The sequence below is a fragment of the Columba livia genome, chromosome 14 (assembly GCF_036013475.1).
Source record: "Columba livia isolate bColLiv1 breed racing homer chromosome 14, bColLiv1.pat.W.v2, whole genome shotgun sequence".
NCBI lineage: Eukaryota > Metazoa > Chordata > Aves > Columbiformes > Columbidae > Columba > Columba livia.
This window is the reverse complement of record NC_088615.1, coordinates 4,111,287-4,125,826: the sequence shown is the minus strand read 5'-3', so window position 1 is coordinate 4,125,826 and position 14,540 is coordinate 4,111,287. Positions and strand designations below refer to the sequence as shown.

At 53.6% G+C, this 14,540-nt stretch overlaps 3 protein-coding genes across 5 annotated transcripts; 1 reads left to right on the top strand and 2 right to left on the bottom strand.

Moving 5' to 3' along the window:
* Nucleotides 1–54: 54 nt before the first annotated feature.
* KIAA1191 (KIAA1191 ortholog) lies at nt 55–7,924 on the bottom strand. 2 transcript variants are annotated; one of them, XM_065029648.1, is made up of 7 exons: nt 7,705–7,924; nt 7,436–7,626; nt 6,002–6,128; nt 4,537–4,661; nt 2,788–2,894; nt 2,328–2,464; nt 55–1,875 (listed from the first exon to the last, which is right to left on the bottom strand). In XM_065029648.1, the coding sequence occupies exons 1-7, from the start codon at nt 7,730–7,732 to the stop codon at nt 1,667–1,669; spliced, it is 924 nt and encodes a 307-aa protein (XP_064885720.1). In that variant the 5' UTR covers nt 7,733–7,924; the 3' UTR covers nt 55–1,666. The 2 variants fall into 2 exon arrangements, with proteins under 2 accessions (XP_064885720.1, XP_064885721.1); XM_065029649.1 differs by lacking the exon at nt 7,436–7,626 and having other exon boundaries at nt 7,705–7,903.
* Nucleotides 7,925–8,081: 157 nt separating this feature from the next.
* On the top strand, nt 8,082–11,555 carry ARL10 (ADP ribosylation factor like GTPase 10). Of its 2 annotated transcripts, none has more exons than XM_065029646.1 (4): nt 8,082–8,936; nt 9,361–9,653; nt 9,868–10,043; nt 10,492–11,555. In XM_065029646.1, the coding sequence occupies exons 1-4, from the start codon at nt 8,754–8,756 to the stop codon at nt 10,779–10,781; spliced, it is 942 nt and encodes a 313-aa protein (XP_064885718.1). In that variant the 5' UTR covers nt 8,082–8,753; the 3' UTR covers nt 10,782–11,555. The 2 variants fall into 2 exon arrangements, with proteins under 2 accessions (XP_064885718.1, XP_064885719.1); XM_065029647.1 differs by having other exon boundaries at nt 8,096–8,936; nt 9,491–9,653.
* Nucleotides 11,556–11,827: 272 nt separating this feature from the next.
* NOP16 (NOP16 nucleolar protein) lies at nt 11,828–14,538 on the bottom strand. Its single transcript, XM_065029653.1, has 5 exons — nt 14,368–14,538; nt 14,108–14,216; nt 13,385–13,454; nt 12,525–12,631; nt 11,828–12,263 (listed from the first exon to the last, which is right to left on the bottom strand). The coding sequence occupies exons 1-5, from the start codon at nt 14,472–14,474 to the stop codon at nt 12,120–12,122; spliced, it is 537 nt and encodes a 178-aa protein (XP_064885725.1). The 5' UTR covers nt 14,475–14,538; the 3' UTR covers nt 11,828–12,119.
* Nucleotides 14,539–14,540: the final 2 nt, after the last annotated feature.

The window sequence follows — 14,540 nt, the reverse complement described above, 5'->3', positions numbered from 1 at the left end:
GACAGCCCCATATCTCTTCCACAGATGCTCTGCCAGCACTAACACACAAAGACCTTCATTCACAAGGATTTTATTTTCTTGTAACAAAAAAAAAATAAAAATCACACACTAAAGACATGAATACAGACAACAAATAAATTAATGTCAAATGCAAGACTGATTGCCAAGGTGCAAATGAATAGCAACAGTGAAAACTGCTTGGTTAGGTGGGAAACTGAACATGACACATCATTGGCAGTGCTGTTGAAGCTGTAGAGGAAGCAGAGCCACAAAATGTGCTTCTCCAGAGGGGACAGCAGCTAGCCAAATGAGCCAGCCCTCACCCTCCAGGATGTTTGGTTTGAGAAAGCAAAAAAACCCAGAGTTAAACAGTTACCAGCTGTTGAGTAACCTCTGTATAATGTCCTGGCAACAGAGAAGCTTCCAGTACCAGACACAAGGCAGCTGCTGCCACCTCATCACTATGGAAAGGCTGAGGGAGCTCCACAATGCAACCATGAGATCAAGACGAGACCTCTCTGTCCTGTCTGTCACAGGAGAGGTGAAGATGACAGAGCAACACTGCCAATAATGCTTAAGGGATTAATGACAGCCAGGAGTTCTTCCACTTCTCATGAAAGCAAATGTTAGCTGTTCCCAGTAACTGGCCAAAATATTACATAGAGCTGTGTCACAGCAGGGAGGAATGTTTAGCCTTGATCTGCCCTCAGTCCTTCTGCAGCCCTGGAAAATGCGTTTAATGCTGATGAAACAAAACCACCCTATTTGAGAAGTGCCCCTGGTGTCTAATACATTTCTATGTAACTCATAAAATGCTAGAAAGAGGAAAAAAATACCAAGCAGCACCCAGAGTGCCAGAACATCCGAGTCTGTTGTCTAGCAGAAGGTAGGACAGTGTTGTTTTGAAGAAAGAAGAGAGGAAGATTACTTGGTTCAAGCCACACCAACTCTGGTCATTTCTACCTTTTTGGAGGCACATGAGTTGGAAAAGAAGCAATTCTCCCTCATTACTGCCAAGCCACATTAGATTCTGCTCCCTGCCTATTAAGAGCATCTTAGAATGGTTACTGCTCCACTTTTCCTCTAAAAAAAATAAATATCCAAGGGCAAAAGCAGTTCCAGGTGTTGAATTGGATCATAAGGGGTTGCCCCATTTAAAACCAACCCACCACATTCCCAGAGCAACTTCCTTTCTGGCAGTTAATGGCCCAGTTTTTAGTCTCATCTTGTTTTCATCATATTCCACTGGTGTTCTGTACCTGCCAAACAAAACCATGGTGCTCCTGAGGGTACTTCAGCACTGAGCAGGACAAGACAATCAGAACACAGCCAAGCCAGCCTGCTCGCACACCACATGCAGGTCTGTCCCACAAAACATGGTTCAAGGTTTTACTGTGGTGCAGGGCACTGGGAAGCACATCTGGTGCAACCCAGCAGACCAAACTGGTGCAACATGACAGAGGATGATTTACATTGGTTTAGTACTAGTGCAGGAGCTTTTCCAAGACTGGCTTCAGGAGGACAGTCACAACTTTTTCTGAGATGAAGAGCTGGAAGGGAGACTTCCCTATTTTACTGCAGCACAACAGGAAAGCAGAGCCTAAGACACCCTCTGGCCTGCTGAGGGTTAGCTGGGGGTCTAGCTACGACCCCAGAAACATTTTTCCTAGAACCCAGTGGGAGTGAGCACGTTCAGATCCCGAGGTTTGATATTGTGGGAACGTGGAGATTGTTTCCTCCCTTCTGTGACCGGAATGTCCATTTTGGGTGGTTTGAAGGTGACTGGATCCTCTGGCATCCTAGTAGCCTGAGCACGCATCAGCTCCATTGGGGATGGCTTTTGGGCACCCTTATAGGATTGGATGGTAAAACCTCCTGATGAAAAAAAAAATCATGTCAAGCAAGAGCCAGGAAAACTAGCCAAGTCCTTTTTCCACTGCTGCCAGGAACAAGCAGCAGCACTGATGCCCGACACTGCAGAAAGCAAGACACCGCAGCTTTGCGCATCTTAAGTCTATTCCACATCAATGCTGACTCTTGCAGTTCTGGTTCTGCCAGACAGCAGAGAAAAGAGAAAAAATATCTGTCACCCCACACCCTGCCCTTCCACTGCAGCTCAGTGCAAGTTATTTCTGCTTTCATACCCTCAGCATAGGCTTACCCAACTGCTTTATATTTAGGCACAGAAATTATACAAATAGCACACATTCACAAGGTGGTCCTAGAAAGTAACAAGGCAAAGAGGATAAGGCTCCAGAAACAGCTACCAAGTTCATTGTGTGACAATTCTCCAGCTTTAGCAGGGCAGGAGATTTTAGATTACATACCTGGATCGTTTGTGGATTTCTGGATGGCCTTGGGTCCAAAAAAGCTCCATCTCTCAGATGGCAATTTGTCCCCACTGCCTTCCATGGCAAGGTCTGGGCCCGTGATAGAAGCAGAGGATCCCTGACTAAACCAACCCCTAGAAAAAAATAGAGACATACATAAATATAATTGAGATGTATATAAATAAATACTTCAAGTGACTCCACTGTGCCAGGAACTTTATGTAGTTATCAGGGGCAATTTAAATTATATTAATAGGTTTGTTACCACCCAGGATGAAGATACATACACTCAAGTTCTACAAACTTTCAATATTTGGATCTATCCAACACAGCCACAGCAGGCTCTGAATTACACCCCTTAGATATTCCCTCGCTGGGTAAGGTTATTTGTAGCAGCTCCCACCTCAGCAGCCTGTAGGAAACCGAAAGCAGCAGCAGTCTGCCAGGAACAGAGTACCTGGTTTTATGCTTGGGAGAGGAGTAGGGAGTGCTGCTTGGAGTGGACTGAGCAGAAGAAGTCTGTTTGTCATCTTTTGTCATCTCTCCACTCTGCATTTTTAGCTTCTGTTAGGAGAGGCAAGAGAAACACAGAAGCAACAGAGCTTAAATATGAGACATAAGGAACAAACAGCCACTTTTCCTGTCAAAGCTGTACAATTCATGTTATCACAGGTGATAAAGGATTTAAGTGTCACTTCACCTAAAGCTAAACCCAGTACTACAATACTTGCATACACCCCTTAAGCTTCTTTCCACATCAGATATAAGCATTTTGGAAGCCCACCATGCTCAAGATGCATAAGATGCATCCTCCAGGCTAGAGGAAGTAAAAATAACACCTGCTGCTCACTCTGCAATTCACAGTCACTGTCCAACAGTAATGAACTTCAATCCCAGCAGCCATAGGGAGGTAGCAGATGTTGCAGAGTGAGCTCACACATCAGTTTGGCTCCCTGGCAACCAGTGGAAATGCCACAGCAAACATTTGTCTGCAGCGCTTTTCAGAGCAAAGCTCTCAGTCCCACAAGTTCTCTAACGAAGGTGAGACCAGACCTCATACAGAGGGTACAAGGTCTAAGTACTAGACCATGAAAAGTAACTCATAAAAGGAAGGAAACACTGCTCCAGAAAAAAAAAAACTGCATTTGAAGAGTTCAGCTGGTCCTAAGGAAAACAGGAACTGGGTGTGAGTGAACCAGGTTATTACAAGTGTGACAGTACAAACTGAACTTCGAAAAAGTCACCCGAAGGGCAGTTATAGTTCAAACAGCAACACACAGGCATGTTCTCGGAAAGTTTCCTGGGGCAATCCAAGCCCCACTGACGCTATTCACCAACACTGCTCCTGAAACTCTGACCTTGTGGGAGTACAGCTGAGGAGCTCACTATGAAACTCCATCTGCAAGATCACTGTGGGCAACTGAGCTCATCAGAAAGACCTCTGTCTTTATTTCCAGTAATAAGACAAGCCAAATTTCATCTGCTAACTTCCAGATCAGAAATGCACTGTTTACAAGTACTCTTGGGACAAACAGTCACAACAAATCAGGGCACCATTCAAAGGTACAAGAAGAAACTAGACTCTTGTAGTGATCCCAGAGAAACCATTACATCTGAGAACTCTGCTCAGCAAATCAACGAGATGAACTGAAAAAACTACAAAACCTGCAGCTGGCACCGGTCAGCAGAAGGGGCCTAATTCCTCTCCACAACAACACCCAACTGCACATCACACAACAACGCTTCAGAAGTGGAACAAATTGGGCTACAGAGTTTTGCCTCATCTGCCATATTCACCTGACCTCTTGCCAACCAACTACGACTACTTCCCTCCAAAAAGTTGTTGAGATGATTGAAAATGCTTCCACAACCAGCAGGACACAGAAAATGATTCTGAAGAGTTCATCAAATCCTAAAGCACAGACCTTTACACTACAGAAATAAACAAACACACTTCTGATTGACAAAAATGTATTGACTGTAGTGGTTCCCATTTTGATTAATAAAGATGTGTCTGAGCCCAGTTACAATGATGTAAAATTCATGGTCCAAAAACACCATTACTTTTGCACCAACCTAACAAATGCCTCCAGAGTAAACTGTTTAAAGAGAGTCCAAGCAACATGCTCCCAGAGTTATATCACCAGACTGGTGTTAAACTGGTACACAACCTACACAGAGAAAGCCAAGACAAAACAAGCCTTACATGGACTGCCTCAGCCACGCGGTGGTACTTGGTCTCCTCAGTAGTGAGGCCTTTGTGGGGAGTGTAGCCAGCCTCTCTCAGCCCTGCCTGCTGCTCAAAGCGCTGGATGCTCTCCTGAGTCTGCTCTGGAATAGACAAGAACACACATTCACACAGAAATGCCACCACAAACAGTTCCAGCACACAAAGGCAACTTAAGCAACTGAATGTAAGACCCTTTTCTCATCATTCATACCTACGTGTTGTGATGAGTTGATAGAGGCAGCAAAATTAAAGATTCCATATTCAGTAAAATAAAACAAATTTTTCAGCCAATATTTCAGCCAAATACAGAGCCAGCATCTAATACACTGATATCAACTTCACTTCTGAAAAACATGAGCACTTTTCTGCCCCCCACTACCAGCATAAGATTAACTCCCTAGTGGAATTCAGAAAAAAGCCAAAAGGAGTCAGAGCACAAAAATATTACTGGAAAAGTCCATTGTCTTATTTGAAACAGATAACACTTCCCATGTTAAAGTTATTTGCAGGGATACTGTACTGTATAAATAGAGGACCTTTGCTTATTTCCAACTTGTGACTGAATGGTTTTCCTGGGGGGTGTAGGCTGGAGCTCCTGACTTCTTACTGCACAAGAACACTTTTAGGTTTCGATTACATTAGGATTTCATGATTAGTCTAGAACAGGAGCTGCTTTCCAGCAGGAAGTCTATACTCTTGCACATTGTTTTCTGATGTGCTGGTTATTTTTGAGCCAACACAGAAATAAATGCAAATATAAAGCTACTCCAAAATGCTGGTCTGAAAATCTAGAAGTCTTTGCAAGCGCTGCTTGGAGGAAAGTAAAGCTCAGCTCTCAGCTGCTAAAGGAGGAGGCAGCAGGGGCAGATTAACATATAAATAATTCCTCTTGCTGTAAATGGGGATGGCCCCAATGCAAACATTACTGACCCAATTCAATTTTAAAGCATCATGATTTATGAGGTGGGTTTTTTTTTTAAAGTGTTACAGTTAGCAAGACAGCTGCTGCTGCTATTAACATAAATGCCAGCAAGTGCTCCACTAGCACCATATGTCAGCTCTCCACACCACTCTGGTTAATTTTAGAGCTTTACCTGTCATTCAGAAAGAGCAAGTTAATAAGCAGAGTAGCAGCAGCAGCCACCTCCGCAATCCAGCAACAAGGCAGCCTGGGCTGCAGTGCCCATCAGCAGATAAGACACCCTGCACTTCCCCTCATCACCCACCTCCAGCACCTGCAAATACAGAGGCAGGACATGTGGCATGTTCCCTGGCTCTCACTTCCCTCCAGGAGTGTCCTCCAAAAAACACACATCTAGTTCAAGAGCACAGTGGGTCTGAACACCACAAGCTGTGCCAAAACTCTGGTAGTTACCTGGAGACATTACCAAGCCAGAGCACACCCATGTGCCCACACCCTGTTAGAACAAAGAGTTCTTACTTGTAATGAGAGAGTTCATGATGATATGAGTGGCCTTGGCCTTCACCACGGGTACCTTGTTGACACTTTCGGTGGACGATGAAGGAGTCATTACAGGTGCCTTCACGCCAGCATCCCCTTCCTCAATCTGTGGGGAAGAAGCAAGGTACAGTTTACCAAGAGTAAGTATCTCAGCATCTTGCTGGGCACATCTCTAATGACTCGAGCACTAGCAGCTTGCCTTCATCCCAGGGAAGAAACCTATTTGCTGTTCCCACCACAGCCCAGGAATGTTTAGAGCTTGAACCTTATAATTCACAGCAATGAACGAGCAATGTTCATCCAACATTTAAAACACACTGAGCTCAGAGCCAACAAGTTATTAGTCTCAGTACAAAAAGGTCAACAGGAAAGAAAACAGATCATATCTGCAAATTGGACACAACTGCAAACTGGACTTCAAGGTCAATTGAGCAGGAGCGCCCTCCCACAGATAGCTCAGATATTCACAGACCAGCAGTCACACAAATTAGTGGCTCATGTTTAGATATTGTTTTCCCACACATCCCTTATATTTTCAGTTTCTTGCTCAGTTTATCTAATGCTCACAGCTCTACCGTTGATCGCAAGGCCCTAGTAACACAGAAAAGCTAATGAATGATAGAAAACAAGAAATCCTGTGAAATACAGACTTCCTCATAACACAGGATATACCGTTCCCTAACTGGAGAGAATGCTTTTTGTGCCAAAACACAACTTCAGGTTTTCTTCTACAAGAACAATTTTAAAACAGAATGAGGTGAAAACCAGAGGTTAAGCTCTAAGCCATGCACAGTTATTTAATTCCATTCAACAACACTTCACTTTAAACTTGGAAAAGAGCCTTTACATTTAAAAGAGCTGACTCTGCACTCAAAGCATCCCCCCATAGTCATTTCACAGAACAGTTTGTGTTGGAAGAGACCTTCAAAGGCCACATAGTCCAGGTTGCCTGATGCCGGCAGGGACATCTTCCGCTAGATCAGGTTGCTCAAAGCCTTGTCCTACCTGACTTTGAACACTTGCAGGGATGGGGCATCCACAGCTTCTCTGGACAGCCTGTTCCAGTGTCTCACCACCCTCATAGTAAACAATTTACAGCCAAATTAAACCCACCCTTTTGCCCTGGCTTCATTACACCTGGTTACAGCTTACACCTTTTAACATATAAATGCCTCCCATAAGTGAGGAGACTCCCAGGACACGCCTATCTCAGCCATAACGCAGTGTTCCCATGACAGGACCAGGTAGCAAAGCTGGTCCCTTGTCCCAGCACCTCTCGAGGGTTCCCAGGGCCCGAGGGGCCGGTCTCTGCTGGGCCCCTCGCCCAGCACCGTGCCCCGGCCAGGCAGGAGGGCTGGCACACAGCAGACACTCCCGTGCCCGGGCCGCCACGGCCACCGGCCGGCCCGTTACCTTCGAGAGCTCCTGGTACTTGCGCTCGGGGATGACCGGCTGCTTCCAGAGGACGCTGGCGCACAGGTCGGCGGGCGGCGGCGTCATGGGCGCCGTGTCCTCCAGGCCCTCGTCGTAGCTGAAGGCCCGCCGCGGCACGCCGAGGGGCAGCGACATCTTGCCGGGACGGGCCCCGCCGCCCTGCTCCAGAGCTGCCAACAGACAGGGCCGCGCTCAGCGCCGCGGCCTACCCGGGCCGGTGGGGAGAGCGGGGGCGGGTGAGGCCTTACCGGGAGCGTCCGGCTGCCGGGAGCTCATGGCGGCGGCGGAGGGGCTCGGCTGAGGCTAGTGGTGCTCAGTGCGGGGCAGCGGGCTGGCTACCGGCGGGCCGGACGGCGCCATGGCGGAGCCTCCGGGACACCGACCGGCGGAGCCCCAGGACGACAGACGCCGCCGCCGGAAGGAAAGCGCGAAGGCCACCGCCCCCTCGGGAGAGCCCTTATGGGCGCGCAGGTCCCGCGAGAGCGGCCGGCAGCGCGCGGGGCACGCTGGGAGATGTAGTCCTGGCCATGCGGGGCGGGGACAAGCGGGTTGGCGAGGCTTGATGGTGGGGCGTGTTTTTCGCGGAGGGGCGTGGTTTCGTATAGGGGGGCGTGGTCCCGTGGAGGGGGCGTGTCCGGGCGAGTCCCTGACAGGTGTGGAGCAGAGGGCAGAGCGGGAGCTCCGGGCGGCGGTTTTGGGACAGACCCGGTCCCTCCCAGACCTCACCGGCGTGGGGCCCTCCTGCCATGGGGGTGCTGCCTGCCTCTGCTTGCCCCGGCACACCCACCGCCTGCCCCTGCCAGACCGTGCACCAGCTCTGCCAGCAAAATGTGTTGACCTCCCGGAGGGGTACCCAGCCCACCCGCGGGCACAGGCACTCCAGGGAGCCTGGCGCCGGGCAGGGACGCTTTGCGCCACCCGGGAGGGATTGCCAGGACAAACTAGTCCCGTGAGCAGCAGGCACAACCCGTGGGCGCCCGCTGTGCCGGGTGCCTGGTTGGGTGTCTGGCCTGGAGTCGGCTCACGTGTCAGCGCCCTGGCTGGGGAGGCCCTGCTACCGCCCTCCCTCTCGCCGTCGTCCCATCTTCTCCCCACTAGTTTTCCATCTCTCTCCTCATTTCTCTGTCCCTCCCACTCGCGGTCGGAGCGGCCCCTTTAAGTGCGGCGGTGACGTCAGGGGTGGGCACAGCTTGTGCTGGCGCGGCGCCCGCGGGCGCAACTGGCGGGGGGGTACGCCCCCGCGGCCGCGCGTTGCCGGTGCCGCTGGTGCCGCTGCCGCTGCCGCTGCCGGTGCCGCATGGCTCTGGCCGGCGCGCTCCGGAACCTGACGCTGACCCTGGGGGCCGCCGTGGCCGCCCTCGGTTCCCTCCTCTTCATCGCCTGGAAGATCTACTTCCGCACCGGCACCGGCACCGACTGGAGCGGCTGGTGGGAGCGGGAGCTGCGGGAGCTGTGGGACCGAGCCCCCGCCGGCGACGCGGTAGGAGCGGGACCGCGGCTGAGACCATCGCGGGGTGGGAAGGGCACACGGTCGGGATCTCCCCGGCATCCCCTATACCAGGATCCCCTTACCGGGATCTCCCTGAGACCAACCGGGCACGGACGGGCCAGGGGGTCGTGATCCCTTCGGGTTCCTCGCGCACCAGAGACGGTCAAGCTGGCGGAGGGGCTGGGAGGGAATCACCCCCGCGGTCACCAGGCTGGAGAAAGCTCTGCATCACCAGCAGGATCCCTGTGAGCACGTGGGGCTGGAGAAAGGAGCGGGGGGGTCTGGGTCCCCCGGGATCTCTCACCAGGATCCCCCCCAGCGATATTCCACGGGATGACAGCCCTTGGGGACCCTCCTGCAGCTCATCCTGCTGGGGAAAGGGTCCCCGCTCTAAACCACCTCTGGAACCCACCAGGCTGGAGACGGGGGCTGGCAGGGCACCTTGCTCCGGGTCTTTCCCTCAAACTCAACCAGCTGCCTGAGCAAGGGGCTACGGGTCCTGGGACCAGCCCACACGCACCCTGCACCCCCCTCTACCCCCACAGCTGGACTGGCGGCAGGTGCTGGTGCTGGGGCTGGATGGGGCAGGGAAGAGCAGCGTCCTGCACTACATCTGCAGTCAGACGGCCAGGGAGCACATCGCACCCACCCACGGCTTCAACTCTGCCCAGCTATATGTCGGGGGGCTGGAGATGGACCTGCTGGAGGGTAAGGCTGGCCTGGCCCCAATGTGTCCCCCAGAGCTGAGCCTGCATGGCCTGGAGGGTGTTCCATATCCCCCAGCACTGGGCTGGGGGTGCAGAGCAACCTGGGCAGCAGGAGCATCCTGGGCGGTGGGAGCTCTGGTTCCTCGGGGTGCTACAGGGAGATGGCAGCCCTGCTCGCCCCCATGCCGATGCCTGATCCTGCCCCTCTCCTGCAGTGGGGGGCAGCCAGAACCTGAGAGCGTACTGGCCCTGCTACCTGAGCCAAGCCCACGTGCTGGTGTTCGTGGTGGACTCTGTGGACAGGTCCCGCCTGCTGACAGTGCGCCAGGAGCTGCATGCACTGCTGGCTGCAGAGCCCCGGCTGCCCCTGGTTGTCCTGGCCAACAAGCAGGTGGGTGTCAGTCTGTCCGTCCATGTAGCTGTTCCCAGGGCTGTTTGCAGCAAAACTGTCTCTCCCTAGGGTACTGAGGGGAAATCCTCATACCCCTAATCCACTGGCTCTTGCAAAATCTGATTTCTGGGGTCCTGTCTCCTCCACTCTTCGTCAGGAGGCACGGCTGCCATTTCCAGTGCCCTGGCTAATGAGTTTTACGACAGCACCCAGGCAGCAGCCTGCAAAATCCCCCAGGGGAAATATATTTCCCATGCAGACAGGCAAGTGTACGCCTGGTGCTGTTTCCCATTAGCTTGTGCCAAAACGACTCCAACGCAGGAGCAAGGCAGCCCTGGCTGCGCACGATCCCTGCCAGGACCACACAGGCAGGACGGGGCTCCTGCCAGCCGGCAGCACTGCTCCCAGCGCTGCTCCCCTCCTGAGCAGCTGCTTCTCTCCCTCGCAGGACAAGAGCGATGCCCTGAGCGTGGCAGAGCTGAAGGAGGAGCTGGCCCTGCACACACTCAGCGGGCAGCGGGAGCTCTTCCTCCTGCCCACCAGCGCGACCTGGGCCAGCCTGAGCTCTGCCACCAGTGTCCTCCATGTGAAGAGTCTGCTGGTCACCCTGCTTTCCCAGCCCTGAGACTGTATGGGGGGCAGACAGGCTCCCACCCCCAGCATGGTTCCTCTTTGGGGTCCACAGCGCTGGGACGGAGGTGGCCAAGCAGGAGACCTGGAGCTCAGACGCACTGGTAGCAGGCTGCCGGCTCTGGGGTGCTCACTGCACCCCGCGAGGTTTCGGGTTGAGCTGTGGCATGGCTGCCCTCAGGGAACATGAGCAGCAGGCTCTGCTCTCTGCCATGGGGAGAGAGCAGCTGCCTCCCCCAGTTCAGGGATGAAATATCTCTTGGGACGGAGGCACAAGCACGGCTTTGACCTCTTGGTGAGCATGAACGTGCAGCACAGGGCAGGGCCCCACACGTTCACTGCAGCCCTGCGGGATATGAAATGAATGGGGCTGAATAAGCGAGGTGGCCCTTTCACCCACCAGCATGGACAGGTCATCCCAGGAGAGGGGCTCTCCCTGCTGAAAAACACGAGGAGTTCCTGCTGGTGCAGCCCTGACAGTGCAGCACACACCAGTGGGAATAACCTGCTCAGGCCGTTCCTCACCAGGGCTGAGCACAGCTCCCAATTCCCCCAAGTCTGTATTTAAAGCCATGTTTAGGAAAGATGAAGGAAGGTGTCAGGCAGCCCTGCACTGCCCTTTCACCCTGAGCAGGGGTAAAGACAGGACTTCTGGGAGGAGCTGCGCTCAGCAGACACATCCCCCTGCACGTCTCCCTTCCTCTCAGCTGCCCTGGGGAGAAGGGAAGGAGCCAAGCCCAGGGCCCGCAGGGTCCTGGAAAAACCAATCATGAAACCTGAAGGGCACATCAGGGAAACGGATGTGAACCAGCCTGTCTCTGCTGTGAAATCTTTTGTACAGTTGCTCTTTCCTTTTTTCAATAAAAGAGGCCAATCACTGCACTGTCCTCTGGCTCCTTGGCAGGGAAGGGCCCCCAGCCCAGGCTTTCAAGCTGCAGGCGGGAACATCGCTCGTGGGGGAGGGAAGGAGCCCATGGCCCTGCTCCAACCTCCGCTTACGGGCAAATTGGCAAAGACCCAAGTGCTGCCGCACCCGTGGGCCCCCAGCACCATTGCTGGTGGGGGTGACAGGTGCCCGTGTCCCAGGGTTCAGCACCAGGAGCTCTCGAAAGTGGGATTGCGACATGTGAGAGACAATGAGTAAGACATTCACAGCAGCTTGAAAGAGTAATTTATTTTAACAAGGCAAAAGAAGTGCTGGCTGCCGCACAGAAAGGGAGCCGCATGGCCCATTCAGTCCCAACACCACAAGCCACAGCCAAGAGTCTTTCATGCCTGGTTATAACTGTCTCTGTCTAATGAAGGTCCTTCCTCCATTACCAGAGGCTTTGTGTAGCTCAACGTGCTGGTGCTGAGCCTGGGACTGTCACTTGTCAGTCCCCGCTCAGCTCAGGAAATGGTCGTGTCAAGCCTGTACTTGCAGGTAAACCTGAAGAAAAAGGGCAGTCACTGCACGTCCATCTTCTCCTGCTTGAGTGATGCAATGAAATCCTTGTACTCATCAGGATAGAAATTCTTGTACACATTGATCTTTCTCTTAATCTGCTTGGGAGTATCCTGGTAGTAGTTCTTCTCATCTCGAGCCATTTCCTGTGACCGAGGAGAGGGTAAGTCAGATGAGCAGCCCCAAAAGCAAACACCAAACCAGCACAGGCACACTCCAAAGGCCCAACCAGGCTCTGATCCCTCCCTGACTCAGACAGGGATCCAGCCAAGGTTCAAGGTGCTGCTTCCCTGTCAGGATCAGCTGATTGCAAAACAGGACAGCGAGGATTAGCGACTCCCATCCTGCAGAAGAGTCCAGAGTGAATCACTCCGTGTGCCCCTTGCTCTGGGATAGCCAGTCCTTACCTTGTAGTTCTCCCCGTGGTTCTGTATCATGTACCGCACGTAGTCAATGAGGTCTCGTGAGAGCGTGTTTGACTTCTTCTCAGGGAGACTGGCCTCATATTCCATCTCTAGACAGGGGACAGAGACACCATGAAGCAGGGGAGGGAAGCGAGCAGCACCTCCGAGGTCCCCAGACTCTTCCCGAGATGGAGCCCCACCAGCACTGCAGAAAGGAGGTGGTTCCTGCAGCACAAGCTCAGCTGCCCGCACACACAGCGCTGCTTCCCAGCACGATCACGCAAGAAAACAAAGAAGTCAACAGCCTTCCACGCAGGCTGCAGGTATCCAGGCCTGCGCCGTGGCTGCTCTCCATCTCACACCACACGGAGCCTTTCTGCCCAGGCTGCAGAGTGCAGCTGTTCAGAGCTGCTGCTAAAACATGCAGGGTACTGCAGCCACGGCTTCTTGTCACCCTGGTGCCACACACTAGCACATTCTGGAGTGACAAGAGCCCTCTTGGGGGCTGCAGGTAGAAATGCTGCGAAAAAAGCAGCACAGGAGGGAAAAGTAAATTCATGAGACAGAGGATACAAGGGAATGCAGAGCTGCTGTCCTGGCACCCAGTTCAGCTCTGGCCAGGCTGGGAACCCCCGGCTGACTCCTGCTGGGGGTAACTTCTTTACAAGCCCACAAGCCTGGACAAGAATTAACAGCCATCCATGGCACAGCGCAGCAGTTAAGGACAGTCCAGTAGCACAAAATAACCCACAGAGCCTCGGGAGAACCCCAAAAATGCAACGGCAGTGGTGTGGCTTGGCAGGAAACCCGCCAGGGCTGGGGGTGCTGAAGGGCTCCCTGGGGGGGACAGGAGCAGCACTGACCGTTCACCACGTAGGGCTTCCGCACTATTTTATTTCCTTGCTCCCGTCCATTGCTTTCCACTTCCATCCCCTGTGTTAAATGAGAGAGAAGGCAAGTCAAGAAATGCCCACTGATAAGAGAGCTGTGTCCCCACACATTGCTTGCAAAACTCCGAACTGCTTATACAGCAGCTGCAAGGGCCAGGAAATCTCAGCTGTCTTAAGCAGAGCCTTATTTGCACCATTAAGCCAGCCTGCGGGCAAGCCTGTCACCCAGTAATACGGGGTGTAAGGAGACAAGCGGCAAACAAGGTCACTCCTGTTTTTCTTCATGCATGTGATGTTTCATGGGGCCTCCTTTCACCTGGAAGCATCATCCACTGACGCTGCTGTACACAAAGAGGCTTTCTTTATCACCAGGAGCAACTCAGCTGCAGCGTTCCCAACCCCCCTCTCTCTGGCAAGGCCCAGGAGACTGACAGATGTTATTTATACCTGTTCTAAAGTCCAGTATTTCACCGTGGCACCGTAGCTTGTTCCCTGGCCAGGATCCCGGTGAGAAAAGCATATCAACAAAGATAAGAAACCCGTCCATCTACAGAGACTGATTCAAAGCCGCCTGGCTCGTGCTCTCCTCGCTGCTTTTCCCGGGCCTGGCTGCGTGTCCTGGGAGAGACCCAACCTCCCAGCCCCCCGCAAAGGGGCAGCCCCAGCAGAGCCCCCCGGCCGGGCACGTACACTCACCAGCTTCTTGGGGATGGGGACGGCCTTGTTGGGATCCTGGGCCAGGCCCATCTCGGCCAGGTTCTGCGCCACCGACTTGGTGGGGTCCCACGCATGGCGGATGTGCGAGCTGCGGGGAAGCGGACACCGGCGTCACGGCCCGCGCTCATCCCGCCGCGGCCACCCGGCCCCGAGCACCCACCGGGACGGAGACTCACGGCCGCCCCGCCCACAGCCCACGCGCGGCGCCGAGCCCCCCGTGCGCGCCCCCGCGGGCTCACCAGGCGATGCGCGGGGCCGCGCGGCGGCGGGCGCTCCGGTAGAGCCGCTTGCGGTTGAGGTTGTACGAGTATTTCTGCCGCCGGCCCTTCCCCTTCGCTTTCGGCATGGCGGCCCCACGCTGCTGCTGCCGCGCGCCGGGCCGCGCCGCGGGGCACCACGGGAAGTATAGTCC